At 41.3% G+C, this 27,820-nt stretch overlaps 1 protein-coding gene across 8 annotated transcripts in view; it reads right to left on the bottom strand.

The window, feature by feature from the left end:
• KIF13B (kinesin family member 13B) overlaps positions 1–27,820 on the bottom strand; it is a 143,256-nt gene that overhangs the window by 15,901 nt on the left and 99,535 nt on the right. For 4 of the 8 annotated variants that reach the window (XM_071742211.1, XM_071742215.1, XM_071742216.1 and 1 more), the window contains exons 25-38: positions 27,461–27,607; positions 24,795–24,824; positions 23,541–23,640; positions 23,104–23,230; positions 21,390–21,445; positions 19,252–19,376; positions 18,004–18,180; positions 15,623–15,715; positions 13,843–13,995; positions 12,859–12,936; positions 12,297–12,350; positions 11,443–11,463; positions 3,895–4,012; positions 2,828–2,961 (exon numbers count right to left, since the gene is read on the bottom strand). In XM_071742211.1, the coding sequence (XP_071598312.1) occupies positions 2,828–2,961; positions 3,895–4,012; positions 11,443–11,463; positions 12,297–12,350; positions 12,859–12,936; positions 13,843–13,995; positions 15,623–15,715; positions 18,004–18,180; positions 19,252–19,376; positions 21,390–21,445; positions 23,104–23,230; positions 23,541–23,640; positions 24,795–24,824; positions 27,461–27,607 (1,413 nt within the window). The remainder of the gene's footprint in view (positions 1–2,827; positions 2,962–3,894; positions 4,013–11,442; positions 11,464–12,296; positions 12,351–12,858; positions 12,937–13,842; positions 13,996–15,622; positions 15,716–18,003; positions 18,181–19,251; positions 19,377–21,389; positions 21,446–23,103; positions 23,231–23,540; positions 23,641–24,794; positions 24,825–27,460; positions 27,608–27,820) is intronic. The other 4 variants (XM_071742213.1, XM_071742217.1, XM_071742218.1 and 1 more) reach the window with 1 other exon arrangement.

Raw genomic sequence — 27,820 nt, 5'->3', positions numbered from 1 at the left:
AGAGAAGAGAAGAGAAGAGAAAGAAGAGAAAAGAAAGAAAAGAAAAGAAAAGAAAAGAAAAGAAAAGAAAAGAAAAGAAAAGAAAAGAAAAGAAAAGGAAAGAAAAGAAAAGAAAAGAAAAGAAAAGAAAAGAAAAGAAAAGAAAAGAAAAGAAAAAAGAAAAGAAAAGAAAAGAAAAGAAAAGAAAGAAGAAAGAGAAGAGAAGAAAAGAAAAGAGAAGAAAAGAAAAGGAAAGAAAAGAGAAAAGAGAAAAGAAGAGAGAAAAGAAAGGAAAAAAAAGGAAAGGAAAGGAATGGAGAGGAAGAAGGAAAAGGAAAAGGAAAAGGAAAAGGAAAAGGAAAAGGAAAAGGAAAAGGAAAAGAAAAGGAAAAGGAAAAGGAAAAGGAAAAGGAAAAGAAAAGGAAAAGGAAAGGAAAAGGAAAAGGAAAAGGAAAAGAAAGGAAAGGAAAAGGAAAAGGAAAAGGAAAAGGAAAAGGAAAAAGGAAAAGGAAAGGAAAAGGAAAAGGAAGGAAAGAAAGGAAAGGAAAGGAAAGGAAGGAAAGGAAAGGAAAGGCAAGGAAAGGAAAGGAAAGAAAGGAGAAAGAAAGGAAAGGAAAGGAAAGGAAAGAAAGGAAAGGAAAGGAAAGGAAGAAGGAAAGGAAAGGAAAAAGGAAAGGAAAGGAAAGAAGGAAAGGAAAGGAAGGAAAGGAGAGAGAGGAGAGGAGAGGAGAGGAGATGAGAGGAAAGGAAGGATCTTTAAATAGGTGTCACTGCAGTTAAAAAAACTGACTTAAAGACATAGAATAGACTGATCTTGAGCAGTGGGAAGGAGTGGGAACAGTAGAGGCAGGAAATGAAGCCTCATTTTTCATCCCAGCTCTCACTCCAATTGCAAAGAGCTCCTGTTTGCATCTTTATTCCAGACTACCTCTAAGAAAGCCACTCTCTTGCTTTGAATTCTCTGCTTTTCCTAGATCAGTAAGTTACACGATCCCAGCCTCAACATCGAGGTTGCTGTAAGCAAAAGGCAACATGAAAATGCAAAGCCTGAAATTAGGTAAAATCTGGGAGTAAAATTTTCTGGTACTTTGTAGGAATAAAACATGAAACTAAAAATATTCTGAATCTGCCTTAGTTTTATTTCTGCTGGGACTATCACAACTTACTTTAAATATACTTAAGTGTTATTATATTTTTTTTCCAATTTATTTATTTACTATTTCACTGTACTTCTACAACAACAAAACAACTTCCTCTAATCCTTGGACTTCCATATAACCCCAAATTCAGAAAGTCTGGATCCGATCACAAAAAGAAATAATTGTTGTTTGGGGATTTTAGGGTTTGTTTGCTTCATTTTGAGAAAGATCCCCCTTAAAACATTTGCCTGCATGTCAAGAGGTATGGAGAGGTCTCAGTGAAGTGGTTATGTTATGTTATGTTTAGTAGGTCAAGAGAGGTTCTCCTCCCCCTCTATTCTGCATTGGTGAGGCCACACCTGGAGTATTGTGTCCAGTTCTGGGCCCCTCAGTTCAAGAAGGACAGGGAAGTGCTTGAAAGAGTCCAGTGCAGAGCTACTGAGATGATTAAGGGAGTGGAACATCTCCCTTATGAGGAAAGGCTGAGGGAGCTGGGGCTCTTTAGTTTGGAGAAAAGGAGGACTGAGGGGTGACCTCATCAATGTTTTCAAATATGTAAGGGGTGAGTGTCAGGGAGATGGAGTTAGGCTTTTCTCAGTGGTGACCAGTGATAGGACAAGGGGTAATGGGTGTAAATTGGAGCATAGGAGGTTCAAGTTGAATATCAGAAAAAATTTTTTTACTGTAAGGGTGACAGAGCCCTGGAACAGGCTGCCCAGGGGGGTTGTGGAGTCTCCTTCACTGGAGACATTCAAAACCCGCCTGGACACGTTCCTAGGGGATGTACTCTAGGGGGCCCTGCTCTGGCAGGGGGGGTTGGACTAGATGATCTTTCCAGGTCCCTTCCAACCCCTAGGATTCTATGATTCTATGATTCTATGTTAACCAGAATCAGAGAAGAGTGAACAAGAAAGCAGCAGAATGAGCTGGGCAGAATGGATTCCACTTTAACAAGTGAGATCTGTCCAGATTTCTCCCTATAATAGTTTTTTTAAATCTTCCAGACTTACATGGCACAGGATTACTCCTTTATAAGCAAGCTACAGACACTTGAATAAAGGAGGAAATGTTTTTTCTAAGAGGATTCTGTATTTCATCTGTTTCCTTGATGTTTTCTGGTGTGTTTCTAGTGTGTAGTTACTGCTCAGAGCACAGAAGTCACATCTGGAGCAGATGGAATTTTGCAGCACAGCATCCAAAGAATAAAAAAATAAAATAAAATAATACTAAATAAAAAAAATTCAAATGCTTCTCTGACACGTGGACCAGATAAGAGAATAAACAAAAGCAACTGTCCAAAGTACCCAGCAGAAGACAAAAGGTGACATGAGCTGGGGTGAGGGGAGGGAGGGGGGGAATGGTGTATGAAATAACAAATTAAAAATAGAATTACATTTTCCACTTGGCAATACACAAACAACACTAAGTGCACTTCATAAATTTTACTATTGTTGCTGCAAGTGGTATTACCATCCATCACACTGGGAGTGTACTTGGCACTCTGAAAAAGCCAAGTGGGCTGAGTGTATCAATAAGTTTTAAACAGCTCCACTATCTCTGGACAGAATGGAGGGGGAAATGCATCAGGAGGCTTTACTATGACTAAAAGCTTGGTTTGCACTGCAACAACATATAAAATAGCACTTTGCCAGCAAGTCTAACAGCACTCACCAATATTACTGCAGAGCCTGTTTGATTTAATTCTTTACCTGCTGTGCAAGAGGAGAGGTCTGCCTGCCCTTTTTCTCATCTCGAAGAGGAAAGAGAGATTTCAGCAGCTTTGGCATCTGAGGCACAAAGGACTTGACAGGGTTCAGGTAGGAAGCAGCAAGACTACTGATACCTGTGGGAAGAATGAAAAAAAAGGAAAACAGTTATGCTGGGGAAAGGAAAAAACATAAGCCCATCCCAAGCTTAAAAAATTATTAGAAAACTCTTATCATTTTAGTCTAAAACATCTTCCAGTGGTCAAAGCAATAGCCACAAAAAACATTGAGTGCTTGCCTCAACAGGGACAAATGATTTTGGGTAGGTTTTAATCTTTGGCCCCAGTATACAGAATTATTTTTTTTCTATTGCATGGTGTTTGCAACTGGAACAAAAAAAATGCTTTATAAATTGTCAAACAAGGGAAAAAAAAAAAAAGGAAAATGGAAAAAAGCATGTCCACACAGCATGCAACTCTAATGACAATTAGAAAACTTAATAGAAATAAAATATGAGAAGATCCAAGTAAAGGAAAAAAACATGTTAGGGGTATCCAATTCTTACTCATACTGCTGGTTTTTCCACACTACTCCCCCATAGAGAAAATCTAGTTTAACATACAAAAACATCACCACACTGTCTCTTCACACTCTCAGTTACACACTAGACATATCAGCTGCAAAATAATTCAATTCCAGTGCTGCTTATTTAAAAAAAAAAAATATTAGCAGCCTTATTGTCTTTGCTGGTTTTGTTGCTTAACAAAGGACACTTCCTGAGCACAGCTAAATTTTGGCTTTAGAAATTGAGTCCCTGGGGTAAGACTGCATCTTCATATCAGGTGGAATTTAACAGAACTAGTAAGAGATTTAAAAGAAAGTTTATTTGGAATAACCTGGAGTCTGAGCAGCTTTGCCACAGATGCCAAATATTCACATGGAGGGAGCTGCATGAACATTGATTGCTCTGGAGAAGAAATTTCTCTGCATCTCTGAAAGCTCAGCTTTATCTGACAGTCAGATAATTTTTTTTTAAGTTTTTTTTTTTTTAGCTTAAGGAAAGCCTTTACCTGGGTCAGGAGAGTGGTTTTGCTGTGCAGAGCCTGGGAGAGAGGCACGAGTTGGGCTGATGCCTCTACTGGGATTTGTGGCACCTTGGGACACATCTTGCTGACTCTCCCATCGGCCCTAAGGGAAAAAAAAAAAATTGCCTTTTTTAAAGATAATACACCAGCAAGAGCACAGCAACACCTCCATAACCAAGCCAGCCTTTGCAAAGTTCAGAATGCACAGAGCTTGAAAAAGAAAAAAAAAAGAACCTTCCCCAGAGGCACTGTTGGTTGGAGCACCCAGTCCTGCACAGAGAAGCACCCTCAGTTCCCACCAGCATCCAGGCACATAAAAAGGTCCTTGTGGACCTTAAGATGAGAGTGGTTCTGCATTTTGGAAGTTAAAACCAAGGTGAAAATTTACAGCCAGGTGAAAATGAAATAGTAGTTTTCTGTCCAAAGTTCCCAAATATTTTGTGGATAGACTCAGGAAACAGTCCCAGATGAAACCTGGGTGTTTAAAGATTCAGAGAGAAGAGGTGAGGGCAGACAGAACTCTGAAGAAGAGAAAAAACATGATCTTAGACCTAGAGGCTGGACATTAGGGCCCAGGGTCAGATAATGGATGAGCTGATTAGATCAAGAGGGAACAACTTGGGTACTGCAATAGACTTTAACAGCCTGAAAAAAAAAAAAAAAAAAAAAAAAAAAAGGAGGAGATGGAATACAGGACAACAAACTGCAGGTACCAGGAGTCAGGAAAAAGGGAAAGACAGGTTAGAGTTGTGAGGTGGTTAATGAAGATGAAACACAATGATTTTCAGACTGAGTCTGGAAGTACAGATGAGGTAGGAAGAAGCAGTGACTGAGCAGGCTGGAGGCCATCTGGGTCCCCAAGGTCCTTGGATTTTCTAGTTGGGTTTCAGAGGGATCCCAAGGGAGGGGACACATCATTCTGCATGTGAGGTGAGATATCTCTCCCTTTCTCAACAGTCCACTGGGGTTTTTCATCTTTCACCTCCATCTTCTGGGTCAGAAACTGGCTTGGTGACAAAGTATCTTGGCTAACAAAGAGCATCTCCAAGCTGGTATTTCACACTGGTGCACAAGTGTCAAGAAACTACATGGCCAAATAGTTTGGATTTTTTTTCCCCTAACTCCATCATCTTGAGATGTAAAATCTTTTATAGATTTGCCTGCACTAAATGACCAGCCAGAGGGTCTCTCTGCTGCAAGTTTCATGTGGGTACAGGACACTTTATTGCTTCCCCAAAGTGAGCCCCACGTCAGGTGTGCTGAAAAAAAAAGGTGTTGCTGAAAAGCTGGCACTAAAATAATGGAATGAAAGAACTGTAAGGGTTGGAAGGGACATTAAAGATCATGTAGCTATAACCCCTGCTTGGTTATAACACCTCCCAGCAGATCAGGTTGCTCAGAGCCTCTTCCATCCAGCCTGGCCTTAAAAACTTCCAGGGATGGATGGGACTTCCACCACTTCTCTGGGCAACCTGTGCCAGGGTCTCACCACTCTTATGGTGAAGAATTTTTTCTTAGCATCTAAATCTATGTGATACCCTGCAAACTTCTGCTACAGGAAGTCCAAAGCAGTCTGTTTGCACTGCTGAAGAGAAATAATAAAGCTATATGATGCTAATTTACTTTATAGGAGATCTTAAGGCCATTCAATATTAATTTAGAGACACTACAAGAAGTCTCCATGTCTTGTGGAAAAGTACTGTCCTGTTCAGATAGTGCCCTCAGGACCACAAGCTTGCAAAGTTTCACCTTTCTAGATTCAAGAGGTTGCAAAGACAGCAAAAGGTGCAGCAAAACTCCTATAAACTGAATTCTGATGCCACTTCTGATGAATAAAGTCACTGGTACAATATCTGCTCTTGTGAGGAACACATTGTAGCTGTACCTGAATCTTTTCTTTTTAAAAGACAGAACAGAAAGAGAAGGATTTTCACAGTGAGGTGGTACAGCAAAGGTACTGGAAAGGAGTCACAAGGAATCACAGAATGTTTAGGTTGGAAGAGACCTTCAAAATCACCCAGTCCAGCCTTTGACCAACACCATAATCTAACTACTAAACCATGTCCTTAAGGACCAGGTCCAAATGCCTTTTAAATGCCTCCAGGGATGGGGACTCCACCACTGTCCTGGGCCATTCTAATGCCTGACAAATTGAAAGAAAAACTGTGAAAAAACATTTCCTAAAGGGCAGAATGGTACATCCCAGACCACAAGTTTTAGAAATTCTTTCTCCTGGGCAAAGAGAGTGGGAAATGCCCCTTTTTTAAGAAGCTTCATGCTTGTTGGATGCAAGGAAATAATCTTGACCTTGAAGAGAAAAATGACAGGCAGCTAAACTAATCTTAACTGTAACTTGAAGTCATGAATGTTTCACAAATAATAAATAAGCTAGGATAGGAGGCATAGATTTCTCCAGTGGGTTGAAGGTCACACTGAGCAGCCCAGAGCAAAAATCATTTCCATTTGGATCTATAAGTTAGTCCCACAGAAGCTCTCCTGCCCTGCATAGCAAGTAACTTGCAGTTCTGCTGAGCAGCACCAATCTTCAGACCTCCCCTACCTAAAATCTCTGTTATTGGAGGGAGAGCCAGGCACTGATTCAGTGAAGCAACATTTGGGATACCTGAAGACTAAAGGATGTCTGAGCTGGCTGGAGGCAGCCATCCTGAATCCCAAAAGTGATGGAAGCCAGGCTGGGAGCAGCATTAATACCAGGGGGGTTGTTTAGTTTTGTCTTTTTAAAGACTTTGGTGTTTTAAGCTCTTCTTGCAAGCTTCCTGCTCTATCAGCATGGGTGACAGATCTCTTCTACTCAGCCCTAAACACCCAACTTAAGCATTATATTTGACCTACAACTCATTTATGTCTTAAACACACCAAAAAGCCATGCCTATGTCTGGAGAATTCTTTCCACAAAATGCTGCTATGAAACAGCCTTTCCTATTCCACTGCTCAGAAAGACATTTTTCAGGTTTTTGCTGAAGGTTTTTGAGGTTTCAGGTTTTTGAGTTTCAGGTAATGAAGGTTTCTTTCAGGTGGCCTGACCACATTGCTTCAGAGCCTCCTTTCTTAGCCCCCCATCTGGACCATTTCATGGGTTGCAGGAGACACTGAAAACAACCTCACCCTCACACTCCAGAAGTTTTTCCTCATCTTGAGCTGGAACTTCCTATATTCCAGCTCCAACCCATTATTCCTTGTCCTGTTCCTGGGTACCCCCAAAAAGAGATTGGCCCCTTCCTCCTTTTGACAGCCACAATGTTTTCTGAAGTCTCCTTCTCTGGGGCTCACTGATGGGTTATAAGTTTGCAGAAGAGTCAAAATGTGAGAAAAGAATTCATGCTCTACCCAGGTGGGGAAAATATTTCAGTGTAATTCAGTATTTTTGGGACACAACAGCTCAGTGGTGCTGAAGAAAAGAAAGAAAATCATAACCAGCTACTTGGTGGGAAGTGATCACAGGACTCAAACATCTTGAGGGACTCAGTTTTGTTGCTGTCTGGTCTGGTCTGATCTGCAACCAGCCTGGTAAATGTTGGTATTAAGCTAAGAAAAAGAACTCTGGAAGAGTGCAAAGCACCTGAAGGCTTTTTTTGGGGGGTGGGAGGGCATAAAGAAGTTTGATTAGGATCACAGGATAATGATAATGATCCACTTACTAAAGATAAGGGGACACAGGTGACATGTTTTAATAATTTTCTCTTTATAGGCCAAGCCTTAGTGCTTCTGGAGACCACAAGAGACACAAGAAACAACAATTATTATAGGTGGGTTTTCTAAGCTTACTAGAACCCTGACTTTGTGCAGGTAAGAAGCAATTGAATTATTTTCTGAATCATGACTTGTTGAGTCAGAAGTGCCCTTGACTGTCTCAAGAAAAATCATTTCAGGCAAATATCTTATTTCCTAGATCTTTTTTGAGAATGATTAAAATATTGGAGCAGGTAAGAAAAAGAGGAAAACACTTTCAGAATATTTTTTCTGTACAGGCAGGACTTCTTTTTTTTAGGATCCTTATGAAATTTTGCTTCAGTCTTAATATTATGGATGACTGTATTTTCTACATAATTTTAATTTAATGTTTGGCCTATTGTCAGGTTAAATAAAATGCAGGTTCCAAGAACAGGAATAAGCACATGAGAATAGGATTTGTCTGGCCACATGCATGTTGGGTTTTTTTGCTTTGGAGGGAGTAGAAAGATGACAACTTTCAGCTGAAAGTCAGATTTGTTGGGGGTCAGGTGAACCTCAAGTCAAATGACAACAAAGCATCAAGAAGAAGATAAATCAGAGAAAAAGAAACTTTTGCTAAAGAAAATACTGAAAGCAACTGAAAGTGCCAACAGGCACACAAAGAATCTGCAGAGGCAGAAAGTAGTTCATGAATGATTGATTTTACTGAACTGGTTTGAAAGATAACCCATCTCAATCTCACAAAAAGAAAAAAAAAAAGAATTATTAACTATATTAACTTGATGAAGTTCCCAAGTTTCACATATGGATGTTCTACAGCACTCACATGATTACTTTGTGCACTCACTAACTGAGATGGTTAAACTTTAGGTCTAAGCACTTGGTATTATTCAAGTGCTGTGAATCTGCTGTCTATCCAGAAGGGTGGTGAGAGAAGGGAAGGAAACTTGTAAATCATTTGCCCAGAGGAGCCATCATTTCATGAATACACTTGGTCTCTGCCAAGTGACCAAACAGAGGTCAAGTGACTTAATTTAAAAAAATCAAAAATAGCCACTGGAAGAGCACATATTCCTTGATGTATTTTGACAGAGAGCTGTTTATAAAGTATTTTATTTCTAGAAGATCTTCTTCTTCTCCTGTGCCTTCCCTTCTTTCACACACCCTCCACAAAAAAACCATCAGAGAATTCATTTTAGGTCACCACCAACATGCACAGAATCTTTGGAGCAACTATGGATGATCACTAAACTGTAGGCTTTACCTGACAACAATTCTTTTCTTGAAGTTGACAGACCATTAAAATGCTGCTACTGGGCAAGAGAAATTAATAGAACCTGTGGTTTATTATTTTAGCAGTTGAGAAAAAGCATTGGAAAAGGTGGCCATGTAGCACAGATATAAGCATAGAGCTGGGGCAAAAGGCACTTGTTCTCATCAACAATGAGATTTTTAATTCATAAAATCACAGAATGACTGAGGTTGGAAGGGACCTTAGAGATCATCTACTCCAATGGGCAGGGACACCTCTCAAATTGGTTTACAGGGCACAAATTTGGTGAAAAAAAAAAAACCCTCAGGAAAATCTGAAGGTTAAATGGCACAACTTTGTCTTACTTGGCTTTTGGGTACCAGGATTTTGAGCTACAAACTACTGGATCTTTGGGGCAGGAGGGATGGATGTCAAAGATGTAACAGCTCTTGTGCAAAGGTATTTCAAGAACAGCTAATGAAATTTTTCATCAGTATGTGAGGACAGCCTGAAGAAGATCAGTAAAACAAGTCAGAGCTGCTTTCCATTACTTGTGCATCTGATTCATCCAGTTGAAGTCAAATGACTTTTTGAAACCTCCACTGCAAACAGCCTGGAATGTAAAAATGCAGCTCTGTATCTTGTATCAGCACTAAGAGACTTTATTTTCCTGCAGCACCTGAACTGTGCTGGTGTGCAAAATGAAATAAAATTCACCTCACTCTCCTGTAACCATACCTGTTGGGATAAAGGAGCAAAAATTGGTTTTTTTTTCATTTAAGCAAGCAGATATAACTTGAGAAGTGAGACTAAATGCAGTCCCATTAAGCTAATATGAAACATCTGTAGGACCTTCTGGATTCTGAAGGAAATCCAGAAGGCATCTCCTTGCCTTCTCAGACAGTTAGGTGGCTTAATCCTCTCAGTTATTTTTATTTATTTTTTTTTTTTTTCAAAAATCCCAATGGTGACTTTCACATATCTCAGTATAAGAATCACCTTGCTCGTTGGAAGCTCTCTGTGGTGTCAGGACATAAAGACAATCCTTAACATTTTTCCAAGATGTTCCAAACCCATACTGCCTGGGGCTGTGACCACCCATCCATGTTTGTGGTACCAAAGATTCAACTGTGGTTGTAGGATGAATCTGGGTTCTACTTCTGGAAACTTTTTCTGCCTCTTTTAGTTGCATCAACACCACCTTTACTTCTCACCCTAACTTAATATTATTTTTTCACAAGGGAATGAGTCCTTCACAGTGCACAGAATGGTGCTGTACATTCAGGGATTCAAGAGCCCTTTCCACAGGGCTAAAAATCCACAGAAAAAAGAGAGCAGGAATGCAAGGAATGATACTGTTAAAACCAGAGAGAAAAAGGAAGTAATGGAATGAAAGGAGAGGGATATTCTGAAATGTGTTGAGGGTTTCCACTCATATTAAAGTACTCAGATCAGTTCCCCACCCAGCTCAGGATGGTTTTATTATCCTGTGACTGATGTTTCTTAGGATACATAAAACCACTTGATGAAGATAAACTTATTAGAGCCACTTGTAAACAAAACCAAATTCCTGGTAAAATAACAATTTGTGATGTCTGGAGAAAACCTGGTTTTCACTGAGTTTCTCTGCAAGTTTCAAGGACATCAAACTGAGCTGAAACTCTGCAGATCAAGCCATTCTCAGACCACTGTGCTAACCCAGATGGAACTGGTATCACTGGTGTGCTGCATGTCACCTGTGTGCTCAAGGCACATTTAAAATTTGGCAAAATTTTTGGTGTGATGCCAAGTGCTTTGCTCCTCTCCCCACAGCAACTGAGCCACGGATCCATCTGAAATATTAAATAATTCTCCCAGGGGATTTACACCCTCCCTGTCGTGAGTAACAAGTGCCTTGAGAGGAAGCAGACTGCAAGCAAGGAGTAAGTTACACAATCTCTGCTCCACGGTGCAGGCTCCATCAGCCACAGCAAAAAGCTGCAAAACCCCATGCAAAGCACTGCCCATTAACTCTGGTTAACCAAAGGTTGGGACAACCAAGGGGACAAAGAGTGTTAACATGTCACTAATGACAAACATGTTTTCCATTGGCCCAAGAGGAATTTAAAGCCATTTTTTTGTAGAAATCGAAGAGTTGTTAACTCTGAACTATCCGAAGCCATCAAGCCTGAGAAAATTTTAGAAGAAATTTTCAGCATTTATCTCATCTCCAGGCTAATGGGCACATGACTGGAGTGTATATACTTGATTTGATGTCTTTTTTATTATTTTATTTTAGCTGAGATGGGGCCATTTTTGAGATAACTTCACCTTGTCCAAAGAACTGTGAGAAATGGCACTGAACAGCTCTGTAACAAACCACAAGATGCACCCAAAAGGAGAAACTTTTGGTACCAGTTGGTACCAGTTTCCCACTGCATTAATGACAAGCTTTTCAATGGAAAAAACTCACTTGCTGGGTACTATGCAAACAAGACCCCACCAGCAGCATCTCCAAAGCAGGAAGTGAAAGCATTCAAGTGAGCAAAATAAACTTTATAGTGAGATAAAATTATTATCCCACTCATTAGGTGGACCTAATGCATTACCTCTGCTGGGACCTTTGGACTCTGAAACATGCAATGAGAGAAATCAGTGAGGGGAAGGGAGGAGAAAAACAGAAATCAGTAAGAACTCTGGTCTTAAAATGTTTACTTTAAAACCCTATAATATTGAAACATCCCACAGTTCTCTCCAAACAAAGTCCCTCTAAGCACTTTATCACCTGCAAATATTTTAGCATTCTCTACATGGATCAGATACAGCAGATTTAGCAACCAATGCTTGAGCACTCCATCAAAATCCTATTATTCCATGCAGCTGCATTATGTATTAATGTGCCTAGATTCCCCTTTTTAAAATGACTACCCACTCCCAGGGCAGAATTACCTATCAGGAGAAGAGCTTTCCCTTTACCTAGGCTTTGGAAAATAAGTATAAATTAGTCCTTCACTTTTTAAAGGACTATTTTTGATCTATACTGTTATTTTAAAGAAGTGTGATGGGCTGAAATAACACCCACTGCAAGCCTCAGGAAGGCTTTCACTCTGTCCTAGAGGTGGACCTGAATTTACATATGAACTGAAATTTACCCCTTAACCAGCTTTGTCTCCACCCAGATAAAAGCTCTGGAAGAGCTCTAAAACTTGACAATGAGAAAATCTCCCCTCCTGTGTGATAATATTATTTTCATCCCATCTGCTCAGCCCAGGTCTGCCATAGGACATCCAAGAGCAGAGGTCCAAAGAGGTCCAAAGTTACAAATTTCCTAGGAATAGCCCCAAGGATACAAAGAGCTCATGGGTGCCTCATTTTTTTACAGGTATTTCCCACTTATGTCCCTGTAACTGGTGTAAATACATTTTTTTCCTACAGGTTTCCCAGGAGATCCTCAGGTACTTACCCTGTTGCTGCTCAGGTTATAGAGGGGTCCTAAATCCTGACGGCTTCCAGAAAGCTGAAATAGTGAAGAGAAGCAGAATTATTTCCTAACAAAAACTTACACAACTGATAAATATGCCCCTTGACAAACAGAATAAAAGATTTTGCAACTAAAGCAGAACTGAAATCCAAGGGATGAAAGGTGAAAGCCCCACTACTGACCTGGAAGGAGCCAGATTTTGGGACGTTTGATTACCAGTTCTATCAAAGGATTATTTTTTTTTTTTTCTTTCAAATTAGGAAAAAAAATTAATGCAGGACTTCCAAGATTTTTTTTTTACAGGTAGGCTGGGTTGATGGGGTTGCTTTCAAGCACACTGGCTTGCATGATGAAAGCAGAATATGTGCAGATTTTGTCTCTGCTTAACGATTTACATGCTCTCAAGCAGCACAGACAAACAGAAGGGTCAAAGAGGAGGAAATTTATTGCAATACTCCATGGCTCTGGCATCACAGGGACCTGTAATTGAAAGGCTGGACCTGCTGCCCTCAATCTGCTGCAGATGCCAGCACAGAATCCTCACCCGATTCACATTGGGAGAGCTCAGGCTCCTGCGGCAGAGTTTTCCTTTTCCCATTAGCTGCTCTTTGACAGCAACCTCCTGCCAATCACAGAGAAGCAAAAACAAGTCAAATATGCATGTTTTGCAAGAAGTTAAGCTCCAGTCATCCCAGGATAGTGTTGTCTCTACAAAAAAAAGGCTCCTCTCTGTAAATCCTCCATAACCTAAAAGTTGCACCTAACGTGGCTGCTTTAACACCCAGTACTTTGCTGACTGCCACATGAAGGATCCTACAGCTAGTTCTGATTCTTGGAGATGACTGTTTCAGATGCAAAGACTCCCTTTCCTAACTGAGCTTCTATTTTAATCCTTTAAACTAATTACATCCAACAGGGAACTTGCTTTCAACACTTGGAGTGCATCAAACTTCTCCATTTATTTATAGAAGGTAGGCACATTCTCCAGATTGGTTTTGCATAACTTTCTTCTGTGCTTGCAGAATAACAATTTTTCAATAAATGTTTTTCTCTCCTGTATTTTTCCTGGTAAACAGCTCAAGTCTCAGTACTTAAGATTAACCCAATCAATATCTTACTTAGTGACAGGGTGGGTTTGGTTACTTCAAGCAAGAATATGGGCAAAATGACAAGAATTACACTAGCTATGTCAGAAATTATTGCAAAAGCCCAAGCTTCAGAAAGCAAAAGGTAATCCCACACTTTTTTGAAACCATGATTAGCAATGCAAAACCAAATTCAGGACCTCATGACACTGTATTTAATATAAAGCTCCCAGTCCCATCCATCCAGCAGGTAGCTGAGTGAGAACATCCCTGTTAAGGAGAGCTACATTTCCTTCTCTGGATCTTTGCCACAGGCACACTTTCTAAGGATGAAATATGCACTGAAGTGGTGGTTTTGGTTTTGTTATCCATTGGATGCACTTATGAGAAGGTTTGCACTGCCCTAATGATCTCTGCTCTCTGTTACAGCTTTAAAACCTGACCTGGCGCAGACGATCCAAGGTGAGAATGTTCTCTACAGCCAGCACACTCCTCAAATACTTCTCAATGTAGGCTTCAGAGTCAGCTGAAGCTGCATCTTCAACATTTGCTGCCATCCTGGCTAGTGCCTCTCGTTCTTCAGCTCCCTGAGCATCCTAGGAAGGAGAAATGACATCCTTTCAACATAAACTCAAAATCTCCCACACCAATCCTGAAGAATAGAATCATAGAATTATAGAATAGGCTGGGTTGGAAGGGACCTCAGAGCTCATCAAGTCCAACCCTTGATCCACTCCCCCCGTGGTTCCCAGCCCATGGCACTGAGTGCCACATCCAGGCTCTTTTGAAATATCTCCAGGGATGGAGAATCCACCCCTTCCCTGGGCAGCCCATTCCAATGCCTGAGCACCCTCTCCAGAAAGAAATTCTTTCTAATGTCCAACCTAAACCTCCCCTGGCACAACTTGAGCCCTCTTGTGCCCTCTTGTCTTGCTGAGAGTTGCCTGGGAAAAGAGCCCAACCCCCCCCTGGCTCCAACCTCCTTTCAGGGAGTTGGAGAGAGTGATGAGGTCTCCCCTGAGCCTCCTCTTCTCCAGCCTCAACACCCCCAGCTCCCTCAGCCCTTCCTCACAGCACTTGTGCTGGATCCCTTCCCAGCCTCCTTGCTCTTCTCTGGACCTGCTCCAGCACCTCAATCTCCTTCCTCAGCTGAGGGGCCCAGAACTGGACACAGGACTCAAGCTGTGGCCTCCCCAGGGCTGAGCACAGGGGCAGAATCCCTTCCCTGGACCTGCTGGCCACGCTCTTCCTGACACAGCCCAGGATGCCATTGGCCTTCTTGGCCACCTGGGCACACTGCTGGCTCCTCTTCAGCTTCCTGGCAATCCAGACTCCCAGGTCCCTTTCTGCCTGGCTGCTCTCAATACACATTTTTAAAAACACACAGGGCATACAGGAGTCAATATTTTTTTTTTCCCCTTACTGTTAGGGGCAGATTCAGATGTCCCAGGAGAACTCTCAATATAAGCCTTGTTATTTTGAAATTTGTCACAGGTATCTCAATTTTTAGATGTTTATTGTTCTGTTGGTTTTGTTGGGTTTTGAGAGCCTCCCAGTGAAACATTGCCATTGATTCTCAAAAGGGCTGCACTCAGACATTTTGTAATTAAAAAGTGCTCCTACACATTACTTATCCTGGGAGTCACTTATCCTTGTGAGGAAAACAAGATTTCAAGTGACTTGCAGGAAAATAGAACATTGCTTGAGATACATCTCAATGTATCTCAATACAGAACAGAAAAGACAGGCAGGCAGCAATCAGACTTTTGGCTCTTCATGTGTTAATGTTTTTACAAGTGCTCTGAGAGAGCATCTGTTTGGGAGGCAAGGATTAGCATCTAACTATGAACATGCCAAGGAATCAAGAGTGGCACAAAGATATTACTTTGAAAAAGCCACTTTGTTATTTTTATTACATATTCTCATACTCCATACATTATGCACTTTACCTCCTCATCTTGACTTCCCCCTTTTCTCTCTCTAAAGAGAGATGTGGGTTTTTTTTTTCAAGGATCTAAGCAAATAGATGCTCACCCAACAAAAGCCATAGTGACACTGATAAGGAATAGGTTGCTGCTAAGTCAAGGAATAAGGAATGTGCCCTGTCTATAAGGACCATAATTTATCCTTGCAGCAGCAAGAGCCAGCATGCTCAAAATAAGGGAGGAATCAGAAACCTAGGGGTTCTTAGCCCATTTCAGACACTCAGATTTCTTTATTCACCTCTGGAATATTTGAGACTATCTCAAAAGTGACACCACAGCCAGGAATGGAACTTCGGTGAGACATTCTTCGGAGGAAACTTTGTGCAAAACCCTGCAGGGAAGCAAAAAAAAAAAAAAGAAAAAAAAAAAAAAGAAAATATTGCTTTAAGGAAAACAGGTTTTAATGTATTTCAGCTGAAGTAGATTTGTAAGAGTTAAAAGATTTTCACTTGGAGACAAATAATTTCCTCGTTTGTATTTCAGATGCAGAGAAAGGATTAACTTCCTTCATTGCAAGGTGACTGCTTAACCAGCAGAAAAAGCATTTGCTAGTTTGGAGGTGGTGGGTTTTTTTTATTCACAGAGCCCTAGGTGACTTGCCTTGAGTATTGACAAGTAGAGACATTAAATTCTTGACCAAAGAGATCGTTATGAAGAATGATTTAAGGGGCATGGTCACTGTTTATGCTGAGTTGGCGCCTCGCAGGGTTAAGAACTGGCCTGTTGAATTAATGCAGAGATGAGTCATGCAAAGATGCTGCTGAGAAGAACACCCAGGAAAGGTTATTGACAAGGATTTTTAGAATCCTAGCAAGAAAGCCAAAATTCCACGTCAAATAAAAGCAAAAAAAAAAAAAAAAAATCCACCATTGACAAAATGTGGAGAAAAGGGAATCGAAAACAACTTAACACAATTGTAATTATTGGCAGGCTCAATTTACCTATTAAATACACTTCTGTTCTACCTGGGAAAAAAAAATTCACTTCTTCTCTCTCTGAGAAAAAGCTTCTGTCTGATTGAACACCCAGAACTGTAGTTCCTCTGTTCCTAGCACTGGTAAGCAGCTCAGACTTGCCTACAGGGTCTCTGGGTGTGACCACACCTCCTCTGCTCTTGCTGGATTTTAACTACAGATGTGCAAAGAGAATAACAATGCAGGCTTTCTGCTTTGTCATGATCACTGCTAGGGGAAGCAGGGTTCTGAAACAGTGCTGAACAAACTCTTTCTCTCCAACTTTCTCAAGAAGGAAGTATTTTTTATGTTGCAAATGGAACAACAACCTTTCTCCTGCTTTCGGTTTATTAAACACCCTGCCCTCACCTATGCATTATCAGAAGTGCACAAGCTAAATGGCAGACCAAGAGTGATTAACTTTGACAAATTATACAAGGGGACCTCTGCTCCAGCTATTCCTGGTTTATTTCTAAATATCTGGATGCATAAATAGGAATGGTTAGCAGTAAAATGGGAACATGCTCTGGAATGGGGGGAACACGCAAGTTTCTTCTGATGCAGTTTTTGCAAATACGAACTCCAAGCTCACAAGAAATTAATAATACAAATAATACCAAAATAATACAAATAATACCAAATCTCTCAAGACTTGAATATCACTGAGCCTTTAAAAAAAGCTGCAATATCATCCACAATAAAAAAGACACCATGAAAGTTACTTGGCAGCTTCAATCCCAACACATTCCATCGATATGGGGCCTCCATTCAGGCAGAGGTGGAGGTAGATACAAGAAAACAAAGAGTCATGGCAGCAGTGTATTGCTCAAATCACAGCTTTCCCCTCTTCAAGCAGAGATAAAGATGAGGCAGAGGAAAAGTGGGAAGGATTAGAGAAGTGTCCTGGTTTGGGATTTTCTGTCTTGTACTTTTGCTTTCAGCCCAGTCTCTTGTCAGGAGCTGCACTTGCTGAAATGAACAGCAAGTTTCTCAGGCAGTGGCTGCTGCTGGGACTGATCCCACTCCATGGTTATAGTTACAGCAGAACCAAGGAACTGCTCAGCTCTGAGCAACATTTTGCCTTCCAGAAGGAGTAAAGAGGTCCCACCTGCAGCCTCCTTCGGGGAGGAACGGACAAGATAGATGCCAGAATTGACCAAACAGAGTATTCCATCCCATACACCTCATACTCAGGAGAAATTGGAGGGATCACCAGGGTCAAAGCCCTTCCTGCTTCCCCTTCTTCCCCTCTCCCTGTTTGTTTTGGCATCCTGGGAGGATTCCATCCCTTCCTCTGCCTGTGCTCCTGATCCATGCCAGCCTGAATCTGTGTGTTCCTGCCTCCAGCTCCCAACTGCTGCTGACCCCAGGATTCCAGCCTGGACTTTCCCAGGGCTGCCCTGCAGCCTCATTGGGGATGGGAGAGTTATTGGGGGAAAGGGGAGAGGAACCTGGGATCCATTTTCCTGTGTATTTGTATAGATTTAGTAATTTTTTTTCCTATTTATCGTTACGGTTTCATTAGAGCTGTGTAGTTTAGTTCCCAACCCATCAGTCTCTCTCCCTTCTTCTCTCTCCTTTCTTTATCAGGCAGGGGATTAATAGAGAGGATCTGATACTTGGTTTAATTGCCAGGGCAGTGTTAACCCCTGAGAAGAGCAGGTACCTGTCTGCCATAGACGTTGACACAGATGCGTTTGCGTAGCACCAGCTGCATCTCTGCTGGGTGGCTGAGCTGGACAGTGGCTCTCACAATAAGGAAAACCCTCTCATCTCCTGCTGTTCCTTTGCTGAGCTGGATACAGTCATGGACTGTGGAATCCCACGAGGCTTCTGCTTTCACCTGCAAAGGAAAAAAAAAAAAAAAATGTATCCTCTAATAAGCATAATTAGGTGTATAATTAACTGTAATTAATTAAGCATAATTAACAAAAATACATAATACATAAATTTGGAGAGTCGGCTTCTCCGTTTCACTCCCCGGGAAGAAAAATCCCTTCACTTTAGAAGAGGCCATTTAAAAATCAAGATCAGTTTGGCAAATGAAGACGCTGGGATTAAAAATGCCAACTTGCTCAAACTCTGGAACGTTTCCTCTTGAAAAAAAAGATCTTGCAATACCCAGGATCATTGCAAATAAATTATAAAATATGCAGAACTACAGGACCATTTGGCCTAATTTATTAAGATAACCCAGAGAGCAACAGCAATTGCAGGGAAAATCTTCCATCACACCACATAAACTCTCTCATCTGTATTTGATTAATAACTTGGCTGAAACATTTCTAGCAATACAGCAAAAGCTGGAATTTCTCTTCTTGAATGTTAAAATATAAGTATTACTGAAGGCTGAAATGGTTTATCTTCAAGCCATAAGAAAAATGGCCTGGTAGCTATCCTTCCAGGCTTCAAAAAACAAGAGAGACCAAAAAAACTCAACCAAAACCATCAGGGAAAAAGCTCCTCTGAAAATATAAAAAGTAATTTTCAGAGGTCCTAAACCCAATAGGCAAAAACTGTAAATCAGCAATTGTGAAGTTGTAAAACTCTGAGCTCTGTGGCAAAATGTAATAGAATGACTGGAACAAGGTAGAGGTGAGCATGTTATCTGTAGTTGAGGTTTTTTTTTAATCTGTTTTTTTTTTTTTTTTAATACTCTAATTTACTCACTGGTTTTGTTTTGCTTTTTTAGACTTTGGTAGCTCCAGGATTTAGATCCTTGAGTTTTATTACTTTTCAAAACATGGTTATACTCCTTGAAAGTATTCCCTGAAGACACAGAGTCAGGCATTTAAGAAACAGGAGTTATGTCCTGTGTGTGCCATCTTTGATGTGTTATTTTCACATTTGAATATAAAAAGAGAACAATTAAAAGACTCCTAGAGCAGATACACTGCTCTGCACCTCTGCTTACCTCACTGTCATGATGCTTCACTATCTGCAGTTCAAAGAATTCCTCTTCCTCTTCTGCAGCCAGAGTAGCATCCCAGCCACCTGCTTCTGGGTCATCAAGGTTATCTTGGGAACTGAAGTCATCAGCTAGAAAAAAAAGGGAATAGAGGACGTGAGGAGACACAAAGGAATAATGGATTCTAAAAACCTAGAGACCCAGACTGGTTCCAGTTGGTAGGAATCCTGATGATCAATTGGTTCCACCTCACCCAGCCCAGGGTGCTCCAAGCCCCATCCAACCTGGGCTGAGATACTGCCAGGGAGGTGAATAAATTATTATGAATATTGTTATGAATAAACACTACCACCTCAGAGAACACACCATGTGAGACCCCACCTGGAGTTGTGTGTCCAGTTCTGGAGTCCCCAACAGCAGAAGGACACAGAGCTCCTGGAAGGTGTCCAGAGCAGAGCCACTCAAATGCTCAGAGGGCTGAGCACCTCCCTGGGAAGCCAGGCTGAGGGCTTGGGGTTGTTCAGCCTGGAGAAGAGGAGGCTCCCAGGTGAGCTCAGAGCAACCTCCCAATATCTGAAGGGACTTTAGAGGACACCCAGTTCCACCACCCTCCTGCCATGCTCCGGGACCCCTCTCCCAGCCCAGGGTGCTCCAAACCCCATCCAACCTGGGCTGAGACACTGCCAGGGATGGGGCAGCCACAGCTTCCTTGGGCAACCTGGGCAACCAGGGGCTCAGCACCCTCACCCCAAACAATTCCCCCTTCCCTCCGTCCCTCCCTGCCCAAGATCTCCTCTCCATCCCCCCTCTCCCAGCTGCAAACCCTTCCCCCTCGCAGGGTCCCATCCCTCCAGGCCCTTGTCCCAAGTCCCTCCCCAGCTTTCCTGGAGCCCCTTCAGGCACTGGAAGGTGCTCTAAGGTCTCCCCGTTGCAGCCTTCTCTTCTCCAGCCTCAACACCCCCAACTCTCTCAGCCTGGCTCCAGAGCAGAGCTGCTCCAGCCCTTGCACCATTTCATGGTCTCCTCTAGATTTGTTCCAACAGCTCCAGGTCCTTCTCATTTTGAGGGTCCCAGAACTGGACCCAGTGCTCATTCTGGCAAGTCATGAATTTACACTTTCTTCACTAACTCCCCACTTGGCTACTTACACTCTACCTTCAAAAAAAAAAGCTCCCCACATTATTCCACATCAAAAATAATCCCATTTCTATACAGAAAGCCTGTCCAAAGGTTTGGAGACACAGACTCCTGCCTTACCAAGTCCTCTGTTGTGTGGGAAACTCCCCCAGGAGTGAACTTCCCCTCCTTGCCCACCCATTCTATCCCCAGCACTGCTGCTCACCTGTGCTAAGCACATTTCTCAGATGGCTTTAGGGAGGTGCTGTGGTTTGTTTTTAAATGAAGATGAGCTGCTGGTTGAGTAAGTAAAAATACAGCACTTTTAGATCATTATGAAACACATTCTTAATTTGATCTTTAAGCAGAAGCTCAACCTGTCCTGGCTGGAGTCCCTCACCATGAATGAATTCTTATCTAGCTCCTCTCTGGAGCCATTTGATGTATCAAGGAGCTCCTTGAGGTGAGCAAACCATGAATGTCAACAGCCTTGCAGCAAATCCTCCTCACAAAAGGCACCTCTTCTCTTTGGATGTATTGAAAAATCCACTGTTTGAAGAAATGGTCATACTCAGGTAAAACTTAACTTGTGCTGATCATGCCATGGGGTTTTGATAGGCAAATTTATTACCAGTGATTTCACATTTTTTCCTAATTCATCAGTGAAGAAATTCTAGGATAGTATCAGTGCTATATGCTTGTGAAATCTCAGAAAGGATACTCCCAACAGTATTTTTTTTAACACTGGCTTGTGCTGTCCACTCCTTTAGATGCACTCATTTTATTATTTCTATTTTATTTATTAAATACCTGCACAACCCTGCTATTATTAAAATATTTGGTTCCTCCCATAAATAATGCTGTGTATTTTGAAACAGTGAAGATAACTTTTAGTGAAAAATGTGCACTTCCAAATCCATCTCCCTGCCATTCCAGGCATTTCTGCATTTTATTGGCTTGCTTCAATCCTATAATGTAATTGGCTGTCCAAAAGTTTCTCTCAATGTACAGTTTGAAGGATCACTTACCATTCAAGTCAAGGAAAATAACAGGAATGTGAGTTTCCATCCCAGGCACAGGAGTCCTGAAATGGAAGAGAGGGACAATGGTGGCATTTAAGCTACTGCAGATGTACCCAGCACACGTACCTCCTGACACCAGAACATCACATTCAGTACAACTGCACTTCCAAGCCAGACCACTGATAGCCTTGGCAAACAGCTTCATTTTAATTTATTGTTGCAGATTCTGGGAGACTCAACTCAATTGGTATTTCTTCTCAACCAGCCCTCTTAAAATTATTGTGTTCTTTGACCTCTGCTTTCAGGAATGTTTTCTCTCTCTCAAATGTTAACCACAAAATTAAGTTTATTTACTCTGACACACACATTTATAAAATGCAAACCCCTCCACACAAGTGATGGCAATGAAGACAGAAGAAGGAGAAACCAGAAAATCTAGTGTCAAAGTTTTTAAACTAACACTGATGGTGCCACACTATGCAGTCACTGCTCCTTCTTCCAAAACACAGATTTGAGAGTTAAAGCTGCCATTAAAGGCATCTTTTGTATCATGGCAGAAGAGGTGACATAGGCACTGATTTGTTTTTAAAATGAATTATTCTGTGACTTTGAAGTGACACAATCCTGGAGGTATTTAAAAGCCATGGAGATGTGGTGCTGAGGGACATGGTTTAGTGGTGGGTTAAGGGTTGGACTTGATGATCTTCAAGGTCTTTTCCAACCAAAACAATTCTATGATTCTAACATTAAGAAGGTGCTAAAAATGTAACATGAGGCACAAAAGACTTTAAGACTCCCTGTTGCAATCTTAGCTCTATAAAAGGGCTGTAGCCACCTCATGACAAATTTGGACTTGATCAACTCTATGGTGAACAAGAGAAGCTGGAGCTTTATGTAATATACAAGGTGCTTGAATCATATTAAATATTTCTGCTGGTGCAAATGTGTTCAAAACAGATTCTTCCTCAAGTAGCTTTCCTGCAGCTCCACTGTTTTCAAACCTAGTCAAACCCTTTGATGTGAGAGTTGACGTGCTTCCAACAAGCCTTTGCCATTTTTAAGTTTCAGAAGCACAAACTTCAGCTTAAAGCTCCATGACACCCAATTTCATCAATAAATACTGCTGGAGGTTTGCTCAGAAAAAATTTTCAGAGAATTGAAAGCAAATGAAGAAGTTGGAAGCAAAACACCCTTGCTTCTTTATCTGTAGTTGTTCCCCACAGCTGCTACAGCACAGTAATCTCAGGCTAACGTAATTTCCTATTTTTAATGTTTAGAAAATTACATGGAACACTTGCTGACTTAACAGACTTTGTGCTCAAACCAGGAGTGCAAAAAAATGCTCCTGTAGGTGCAGTTTTATTATGACAGAGCAGCCTCTTAAGTGAATGAACTAGGTAATTAACATATTAGCTAATTTTTTAAACGCTAAGTGCAGTGGTAATAAATATTGATTCTGGGTTGGTTTTTTTTTGTTTTTTTTTTTTCAGAAGGTCATAATTACACTGTGATCAATAACAGCATCTTTTACTAAACAGCATTTCTGGATTTCAGATATGCAGCCTAATAAAACAGTTGAAGCAAGAGGCCTAATTTTAACAAATTTGCTCAGGCAGTGTACAAAGGCCAGACAAAAGAAAGCAAAAAATGGCAACAACCCAAGCCAGGGACAGGCATTATTATTGCATTTGTTCTTGTATATGGTCATGTATGGTCATACCACTCTGCTGGAGCTCCAGGGATCCCACTGCCAGCAGAAGGAACCATCACAGCATTCCTTTCCTCAGTCAGTGTCAGCCTCATCTCCAGAAGCTGAGCCTCCCGATCGGCATCGTCTTCTGTTTTATCTGGAGAAGCAGGATGGCAGTCAGGGCACAGAGAGCATTTCTTACTCAGTCCCTTTATCTTACGTCAACAATAAACCCCACCCTGCTCAGAAATTCAGCACACAAGCAAGAAACCCACAATGCACAAGAAAACTGAACAATTTTCTTGAGGCTTCTCTAACGTTGGTTTCACTGAAAGCAAATTAGGGGCGAGTCCAGAGATCCAACTCTGTTACCTTTTCTAAACTTTACAATATCTTAAGCTAAGAAGCATGAGCACATGTCCCTCTCAGCTTATCACTACTGTTACCTTTAATAGCATTCTGCTTACCAGGCTTCCCAACAAGTTTTTGCAGTTGCTGATCCAGATACTCCTGACGCTTCGTTAAGGCACAGAGCCATTTCCGACGGAGCCTCTCCAAATCCCTGTCCTGGAAAGAGGAAGGAAAGCAGTCATGTTAAATATTGACCCAGGAAAGCCAGTGTTTCCTATTTGTGGCTTACACATTTCCTCAAGGCTTCTACACATCTCAAGAAGGAGATAAGACAGAGCAGACCTCCAAGAAATCACTTAGCTCTTTTCGATTTTTTTTTGTGCTGGGCAAGAGAAACACAGAAGAGCTGAGGCTGGGAGTGACCTCTGGAGATTGTGCCCAAAGCAAGGTCAATTATAACAACTTGCTCAGGGCTGTGTGCAGTTGGGATTTTAATATCTCTGTGGATGGAAAGTCCATAACCTCTCTGGGCAACACCACAGTAAAAAAAAAACCAAACAACCTCTTGTTGGAGATTGATCATCACCTCTTGTCCATTTACTGGAAACACTAAGTGCCTGGCTCTGTCTTCTTTACTCCTTCCCTTAAATAAACTGACAAAATCCACCTTGAACCTTTTCTTCTCCTCCAGGCTAAACAACCCCAGTTCTCCATGTCTTTCTTGCAGGTGCAAACCTTTAACTCAGCACATCTCACTTGAAGGATTTTTCCTTGCCAGCCTGAGGCATCTCTTCTTCTCCAGCTGTTATTCTGTCCTACCCATCTGAACAAGCTTCAGTTTATACATCTCTGCCCCTAAAGTAGTCTGCAACTCACCAGTTCTTATCCACCACTTCACACCCAGTGTTTAGCAGCCTCATATCAGGAACCCACCCTGACCTCCATCATCCCACTGTCCTTAGTTATGGAAATTTGAAGTTGAGCCTTTAAAATATTTTTTCCTAAGTGCTCATGTCCTCCAGAGAAACCACCTGCATCTCTCAAAGCTGCCATGCCAATTCTTCTTCTTACTGAGGACAATCTCAATCCAGCCATAGCTTGTCAAGAGGGGAGATTCCTTCCCCCAAAACACCAAAGGCAAACAGCAATTGGATCTTGTTTTGAAAATACACATTAAGGCATCCTCTGCTTTCCCTTCACCTCTGTCATCCACCAGATAGCTTTGCCCCATAACAACCTACTCATTTCTTGAGCTTTAAGTCTCTTCAGAAGGCAAGGTAAAGTAAAGCTAACACTGTTCCCTTCTCCAACATATTTAATCCAGAAATGTCCAGATTAAATTGTAAAAAGAGAAAATTCAAAATATTTACCTGGTAACTGTCCATTTCATCCTCTTCTTCCTAGAGGAACATGGAAAATCACATCATTAATTTTTTTTTTTAATAGAAGGAAACACACTGAATGCAGAGGGTGGAACTATTTTAAACAATATAAGTGGTCTTACAAAAAAGTCAGAACCCAGCAGTGGTAGGATCATAGAATTAATACTCAGTGGTATCCTGAAGGTTTGCTGCTATCAGCCCTAATAAACACAAACTAGAACAATCCAGCAATTAGAATGGCAAAAATTCACAGAAATACTGCTCTTAGAATTGTTCATAATTGGAAGCAAGTGAAATATTCTCATTTCCCTAGGATAGAAACAGGATCTACAGTGAAATAACCTGAAGTAACCTGTTGATCTTGGCCAAAGTTTTCCCTGTAAGAGTCAAATCTGAATCTTACAGCAAGCACTGAGAAATCCAAGCCTGGCAGAGAGGGTTTGAGGTAAGCTTGCTGCAGCATTTAGAGGAAAAAAATCTAAGCCATTTATCAGGGAATTAGGATAACTCTGCCACAAAAGGAGTTGCAGTGCAGACCTCTGACATCTTGGTTTCCATTATTTTCTGATGAGAGACACCACCTTTCATTCTTGACACTCACCACAAGGAAAGACACTTCTAATGCCTCTAAATAGAACTGCCACTCCTGGACAGTGAGTGGAAAAGCAATGAGGATTCCAGTCCTGATGGAGCTATTACTCACCTATTTAAGTACTAACAAGCCACTGGAGTCCACTGTGGTATCTTAGTAATGAAAGCCAAAAACTTTGCTAATTTAAAATTAAAAAGCCATCCAGAAGAGGCATTTTCGTAGCCTTTAGAAAATCTTCCTCATTCCACAGTTATTGATTTACTTCAGGTAGAGAAATGCTAATAAGGGGACTGAAAATCCAGATATTCAAGACAGAAGGATACTGCAAGCACCAGGACTAACTTAGTTTTCAACTGCCCTTTTCCCCGTGGGTTATCAGTGTTATCAGCACACCTCACTAGTCCCTCTCTCTCCAGAAAAGCTTAAGTCTTTCTCCTTGACAGAAGATGTTACTTTGTGGATTACCAACTCTGGCAGAGATGGTAGAAAGTTGTCCACAGATCACAAGTTCCTGGGGAAGACACAAAGTGACACAGAGAGGATGCTCACCTGGGACTTGTCACAAAACAGGCTAAAAGGGACGTATGTTTATTAGGGGTGTGTGATAGCTTTAAAATAAAATTTTCAGGAATCAATTATTCTGTCTCAGTAGAGAAGAGTTTCTTAAGAAACTTGCTCCACAGAGGAGTAGGAGATAAAAAGCAATTTACTTGCTGTATAGGATGAGGTTAGGTAATAGGATAATAGGATATTAGGAAGAATTTCTTCACTGAAATTGGTATCAGACACTGGAAGAGGCTGCCCAGGGCAGAGGAGGAGTCACCATCCCTGGAGGGAGTCATGGAGAGATAGTACTTAGGGGTATGGCTTAATTAAGGTCATGTCAGTGTTAGGTTGATGGTTGGACCTGATGATCTTGAAGGTCTTTTCCAACCCAGGTAATTCTGTGATTCTGTATCAGAGATGGCTGTGAGAGAAGGGCAGCTGGAAAGGCTGCAGGCAGTCACCAGCAGGAGGATAATAGGGAAGAAAAGCAATAATCTGCCTTGAATGCTGCTGAACACTGAAATCTCTGCAAAGGTGGAAAGAATTCCCCTTTTTGTACCCAAGGAAAGAGGGACTGCTGAAGTTAGGAGTCAAAAAACCCAACTATTTCAGACCTCAAAGGAGTGAGCAAAAAAGGGGAGCAGACACACACTGAATAACACTCTGTCAACAGGGTAAACACCACAGAAAGCTGGGAAATGTCCCCAAAACTACCTCACATTTAGTTGGCCTTGTCTCAAGCAGGGCAGCTCAACAACCAAGTCTGCAGACTCACTCCTACTGCATCAGATTTTGGCTTGCTAACTCAGCAAATTTTAATGTAGCTGTTGGGGGAAAAAAGTCAAACTGCACTAAAAAAGTGATGGGAGCATTGCAAGAAGACAATTCCTAAAACCAGACAGATAGATCTGCAGTTTCAGGTGAGATGCAGTGCCCCTGAGGTTGTCAAACACCTGGCAACACACACTATGGGCTACCAACTGGCTCATACAATTCTAACATTTGTAACTTGTAATTTCTAACATGTTTAAATTTGTTATTTGAAGTTTTGTGCCATTGGTTTAATTAAATTTGAATGGTCGGGTTAAAATTGCTGCCACATCTAATATTTGAAGGAAAATCCACTGCACAAACTCCTAATGAATTTTAGAAACTCTGGAATTTTCTTTTCTTTGAATGGTGTGTGAAGGCTGTGCTGCTTTTATGGGTAGGAGGAAAAAACCCTGAAATCAGAAGAAAGACACACAGCAGTCTTACAAACATTATTTTGAATATGTTCCATCCCACTTTCTGAAAGACACAGAGGTTTAGATTTAAACTACCCCACTTAATCCCCCAAACTACCTTCAAGGTAAATTTTTTTTTACTTTGCTTTATACATTGAAGTGCAAAAAATAACCCTAACTCAAACCAAACTAAAACTTAAGAGGGATGGAGCTGCCTCCAACAGCAAGAAACTTAGGACATCACTTTCTGGGAAATACCCAGAGCTGATGGGAAATATTCATTCTCTTACCTGATAATTTTCAGGTACTTTTTGTGACTTGACTTGTTTTATTTGAACACAGCCAATGCCAACAGATAATATGGATTCCTCCATCAGGGGCAAGGTCCCAGATTCCTGTACAGATCTCACTTCTACCTGAATACGTCGAGATTGCCCCTGCCCAAAAAAAGAAACCAGTCAGAAAGGCTGGAAAACAAGAAAAATCCTAAAAGCTTAATGACAGAGAGACCTCTACTGGCAGTCACCTGCAAGCAACATTTTATTTTTATATTGTGAAAAACTAAGTGGTGAGTCCTGCTACCTCAGGGCCCCAGTGTTCAAGAGAGACTTCATCTGTTGCAAGGATTTTTATGTACCAGATTTATGAAT

This window comes from Heliangelus exortis, chromosome 3 (genome assembly GCF_036169615.1).
Source record: "Heliangelus exortis chromosome 3, bHelExo1.hap1, whole genome shotgun sequence".
Lineage (NCBI taxonomy): Eukaryota > Metazoa > Chordata > Aves > Apodiformes > Trochilidae > Heliangelus > Heliangelus exortis.
Note: the sequence above shows the minus strand (reverse complement) of the source record. Positions and strands in the feature narration are given on the sequence as shown.